Raw genomic sequence first — 6,000 nt, forward strand, 5'->3', positions numbered from 1 at the left:
GGTGGAAAAGAAAGTAGTGTGGTGGAAATGACATTTATGCTTAAAGTCCAAGTGATATGGATTGTGAGAGTAGTTATTTTTTAATATTACATATTAAATTAACATTAATCAACATTAATAATATAATCATATGTTATATTCCATTTATTTATATTTTTTTAAGATGCCACGTAAGACAGCAGCAGAAAGGTCACAGGCCTATAGGGACTAAATACATTTTTGTCATCTATTATTTGATGGAACTTAGATATTGGCTTTTAGACTACACTACAACCAGGGATGGTTTTGTTTAATGACAGTTTAAGAAATGTTCAAATAAATGTCTACTGTTTCTATACATTCACATTAATTTGTTGTCATTTCCACAACACCCTGTCATTTCCACCACCAAAGACATTTTAAAAAATTATTGTAAAAGTTCTCAACACACATAAAAGAAATCTCCACAATTTAAAAGGTCATGATCCACTTTACATAATAATTCAAGTTATTTATTTTCTAAAAAGCCCCTACCCAAGCAATATTAAATTCCAGATGTAGCAGGTGTACAATTCAGCAGTTGGTCCTTAAGAGATTGAATTTATTTAATTCATAAATGTATGATTATTGTGTATTATGGAAAAAATGGTAAAACATAGTTACAAAAAGGGTCTCAGATAGTTTTAGAGTGGTATAAGTTATTTATAATTGAATAACAGTTGTATATTGAGATGTGGTGGAAATGACATTTGTTCATCGCAGATCAGAAAAAATGTACAAAATTAACAATTTGCCTTGTAATCTAAGTTTGTCCTCTTACAGATCTTAAAACTAGACAAACTATTTTAACTTATGAGACTGTGTTAGGTCAGTTTTGAATAACTTTTTTTTTTTCAAGTTCACATGGCTAAAAGTGCACCTAGTTGAAGAATCGCCCATAAACTTCAACCTCAAGGTCCTTTCACACCGGAGACGTATTTTTCGTGCGAATAATTCGCGCGTCAATATATTTTTTCGAACCCCAGTTTTCATCACGGGTCCTTTCACACCGATCGCGAATGTGTCGCGGCGAAAATGCGACATAATTATTTTTCGCAGCGAGGTCAATTTTTCTGAGCTTTCGCCCGGCAAATAAACGGATCAACCAATCATGTGGCGTGAAAAGGGGACGTCACAACCCCCACGTCAGAACACCATGACAGCTGTTACAAACGAGACAGTCTCGGGCCCGCCACAGTCTCTTACAGGAAAAAAGAAGTTTTTTTTAAAACAGCTTTTCACCGTCTTTGCTCTCATCAGTATTTGTAAGTGCTTTATGTTGTCATGATAATTAATGCTGAGAAACAAGCTTGTAAATCAAACAAATCCTACAGGAAAGACCAATTTATGTTTAATGAATCAAATATTGTTTTGGTTATAGTAATAAATAGGCTATGTGTAATTCTCTTTTTTTTTGGGGGGGGGGGGGGGCACAGCTGTTTATGTTTCATTGAGGGGGGCTCACTCTCTCACACTTTGAAAACCCCTGCAGTAGAGCATAGTTTTAGTGTCTTTGCTGCTACGACAGTGTTTGTTTTAATCAATATTTTTGTCATACTATTTGTCATTTTATCATGCAGGTTCAACCCAGAGAAGCCCAGGTGGCCAGTTCATCCTCCTGGGCTGGAGAGCCAGTGGCATCAGAAGAGTCATCTCCTCCTCAGAAAAAGTCTGTCATGGCAGAGCTCTTTGGAGAGCTCTTTACATCAGAGAAGGGAACCACCAAGTCTTTGTCCCAGATCACTGAGGAGGAGGTCATGTCATGGCATACAGGCTCACAGGATCACGCAATTTGCACTGACACCGGCGGAGCCGTGAACTGGGTGACACAGGAAGAGCAGTGAACTGAGACACTGGGAGCTTCCGCTACAAACAAGCTTAAAATATATACTTATTTAATTTTTTTCAGAACAATTTCTCATGTCGGGGCTTCAATGCAAGAGGGACATTACAGACGAGCACTATGGAGGTATTTGGATGTTTCTTGGTGTGTCTTTTTGGACGAAGAAAAGCGAGCCCCATTTGCCACTGTCATATGGAAATGCAGTGCTGCGCCGACCCCCCCGTAACTCCAAAAAGGCACGATTGAGTCTGAAACATCTCCCAACCCTTAGTCGACATGAGGGTGGGTAGAAAATGAGTGAAATTTGAATTTTGGGTGAACTATCCCTTTAAGTACTGATTATCAGGGAACTGAAACATGTCAACATTGTTTTTGAGTTAATTTTAGACAAAGGGACCTGAGTCTAGTGCTGATAGAGCCTATACTTCTTTGTCAAAGATAACTTTTTTTGCCAAATAAATGAAACACATGTTGGAACTATCAATGTCTCCTCTCTTGCAGCCAGAATCTATCTACTTTTAACCTCAGACTGTAACAATGATGTATCAGATGTCAGACTGCCTCATTCTTTCTGTTTTAACCTGAATATGCAAGACATGATTGATTTCCCCAATGATCAACGTATACTGAACCGAACCGAACCGTGGATTTTGTGGACCATCCCACCCCTAGTGACAACCCTATTGGGGACCCATTGAATTTCTCAGGGACCCACTTAAAGCAGATATCAGTGGAATGTTTTTGTTAATATAAGTCCTAAATAGTCCTATTTTCCGTCAGCAATCACTTACATGAAGTATTTCAGCCTAAACACGAGTCTCTCCGTCACTCTGCTCTGCTGTAACCCGAGGAGAAAATTTTCCTTGTGGGATACAAGTGTTATCCAATGAGGAGAGAGAACGGCATGAAGGGCTGTGTGTGCAGCCAAGGGATGCGCGTGAATGTGGTGACGTAGCACGAGGACCAATTCACTTTATGCACAGCTACACTACTTCCTGAAATAAGCCAGCTCGTTTAATTCCTGTTTTACATTATTGGACCAATTGATTAATCCAGGTGTGTCTGAGTAGTCACAGTGGTCAGACACACCTGGATTAATCAGTTGGTCCAATAATGTAAAACAGGAATTAAACGAGCTGGCTTATTTCAGGAAGTAGTGTAGCTGTGCATAAAGTGAATTGATGCCTGACAAGGGCGGGGGCTGCTAACTCATGGTGCGTTCAAAGAAACTCGTACTTTGTGTTTTTCCTTCCTGTGAAGTCATACCAGTTCGATCTGGTACGAGTTCACGGGTCGGAAGTTACGAGTGGCCGTTATAGGGAACTTTCACAGACAACAGGATGGTAAAAACACGAGCTACGGGTTACCTGGAACGCTACCAAGTCGTAGTTGTGACTTGAAGCTGTAACTTACGGTTTCAAAAGCCTGCCTTGAACGCAGCATTAGCCGAAACGGCCGTGAAGCTGATATCTGCTTTAAATCACCACCTGTGGGCCCCAGGCACTCCCACTGAAAAATGAAAATCAACATCACCACCACAAGGAGGTGCGACAAACAGGACAAACAGCCATTTCTTAACACTTTTAAGGCATTTTTCGAAGATTCATATTTTTGCTTGTGAGCATTTCGAAAAAAAACAACTGATATCTTGACACTCAAACCAAAATTGTTCTTTAGACCCTCATCTTCAAATTAAAAGTGAAAATGAAACATCCACATGAAATGACTGAGTGTCCTGAAACCCCACTAACTGGGATGGTTCCCAAAAACTTAACACACACAGAGAGTTTGAACCGAGTCGCTTCATAACGGTTCTAACGGCAGGAACCCGCCCAAACATGGCGCGCACAGCCACAGCTTCCGTGTGTGTGTGTGTGTGTGTGTGTGTGTGTGTGTATGTGTGTGCGTGCGTGCGTGTGTGTGTGTGCGTGTGTGTGCGCGCGCGTGCGTGTGTTCTTACCGTGCAGCAGTGCCACTAACGCCACTAACAGCTTCATGTTGTCTGAACACCGAGCTCTCTCCGCTGCAGCTGCTCCGTCCTCTTCCTCAGTCAGACTGACTCTGACTCTGCACTCGGAGTGACGCAGTTACTCAGTTTACTTTCGGTTTCTACAGGAAGTCACTGCAGCAGACACCCCTTCACAATAAGAGCGTCTTTTACTCGCTGAATTACTGACACTACAAGAAATGTTGACAAGCCAGCCCCACTTTTTGTGCATTTACAGATAGAATACATTTTTCACAAATTATAAACTGTGTTTTCATTAATTTTTCTCCTCTGTAGGATCACCGAGACCAGACTTTTCTAGATCATTCTCCCTGCAGAGAGAGTTGACAGCAGTGGCCACTGTTTGGTGTAGTGGTGTAATAAAGAAGAGAAAGTACACATTAGCTTCACTGCTACTTTAGTACCAATGGTAAGTTTATTGTTTATTGTTTATTGGATCCCCATTAGTTGTCACCATGGTGACGACTATTCTTCCTGGGGTCCCTAAAAAACAAGACATTTCCTATAGCCTACAGTGTTCCCAAAATAGAAATCACAAAAAATACAAAATATGGGTAACACTTTACAATAACCATAGTTTATAAATGGGAAATAGACCATTTATAAATGGTTAATAGACCATTTATAAATGGTAAACAGATAGTTTACTAATGTTTAATCATCATTTATAAACATCATATAGACCAATTATGAATGGTAAATAGATAATTTATTAATGTTCAACCATAATCTATAATTGGCAAATAGGTAGTTTATTTATGTAAATTAATAGATAATTTACCATTAACAAGCAATTAAATTATGATTAATAATGTTTATTAATTATTAATGGACTATTTATTAAATGTTTATATAAGGTTTAAATGTTGGTTGTAAAACATCTATAAAGATTAAAATGTGTATCAGTGGCACTTTGTAAATGGTTAATATTTGGTTTATAAACCATCTATAAACATTACTTAGATGGTTATTGTAAAGTGGCGACTTATGTTCATAATTTTTAAATGATTAATATGTTGTTTGTACTGTAAATCATCAAGTTACATTTATTTGACTTCTTTTAATGGTGATCTATCACAGAGTGATTATTTTTTGCATAAGAATAGGGTCTGATCATCATATTGAACACATTTATGAACAGAGTCAACAACATGCAACACTGTACCACAGATAAATATGGTGGTAGGCAAAAATGGTGGGATTACAACACAACAATGACAACTTAATTTTGTTGATTAAATTTGAATTGATGATACAATATTCAGGCACACTGCACTTTAAAATTAAAGGGATAGTTCACCCAAAATTCAAATTTCACTCATTATCTACTCCCCCTCATGTGGACTAAGGGCTGGGAGAAGTTTCAGAGTCCTCCGTGGCTTCTCTGAGTTACAGCGGGGCTCCGTGCATTTAATTTTTTTCGGAACAATTTCTCATGTTGGGGCTTCAATACAAGAGGGACATTACAGACGAGCACTATGGAGGTATTTGGATGTTTTTTGGTGTGTCTTTTTGGAGAAGAAAAGTGAGCTCCGTTCTCAACCGTCATATGGACATGCAGTGCTGCACGGAGCCCCGCTGTAACTCAGAGAAGCCACGGAGGACTCTGAAACTTCTCCCAGCCCTTAGTCCACATGAGAGGGAGTAGATAATGAGTGAAATTTGAATTTTGGGTGAACTATCCCTTTAATTTTAAAGTGCAGTGTGCCTGAATATTGTATCATCAATTCAAATTTAATCATCAAATTTAAAATTACGTTGTCATTGTTGTGTTGTAATCCCACCATTTTTGCCTACCACCATATTTATCTGTGGTACAGTGTTGCATGTTATTGTTATGTGTTCAATACGATGATCAGACCCTGTTCTTTTGCAAAAAATAATCACTCTGTGATAGATCACCATTAAAAGAAGTCAAATAAATGTCACTTGATGATTTACAGTACAAACAACGTATTAATCATTTAAATAATTATGAACATAAGTCGCCACTTTACAATAACCATCTAAGTAATGTTTATAGATGGTTTATAAACCAAATATTAACCATTTACAAAGTGCCACTGATACACATTTTAATCTTTATAGATGTTTTACAACCAACATTTAAACCTTATATAAACATTTAATA

General features: G+C 38.2%; 1 protein-coding gene across 1 annotated transcript in view; it reads right to left on the bottom strand.

Moving 5' to 3' along the window:
* The window catches only part of LOC311001314 (uncharacterized protein), an 86,842-nt gene extending 82,936 nt beyond the window's left edge, over positions 1-3,906 (bottom strand). Inside the window, exon 1 of the mRNA XM_083992363.1 lies at positions 3,822-3,906. Within this exon, the coding sequence (XP_083848489.1) occupies positions 3,822-3,858 (37 nt within the window). The 5' untranslated portion in view covers positions 3,859-3,906. The remainder of the gene's footprint in view (positions 1-3,821) is intronic.
* Between the last annotated feature and the right edge of the window lie 2,094 nt (positions 3,907-6,000).

The sequence above is a fragment of the Trachurus trachurus genome (genome assembly GCF_905171665.1).
Source record: "Trachurus trachurus genome assembly, chromosome: 18".
Lineage (NCBI taxonomy): Eukaryota > Metazoa > Chordata > Actinopteri > Carangiformes > Carangidae > Trachurus > Trachurus trachurus.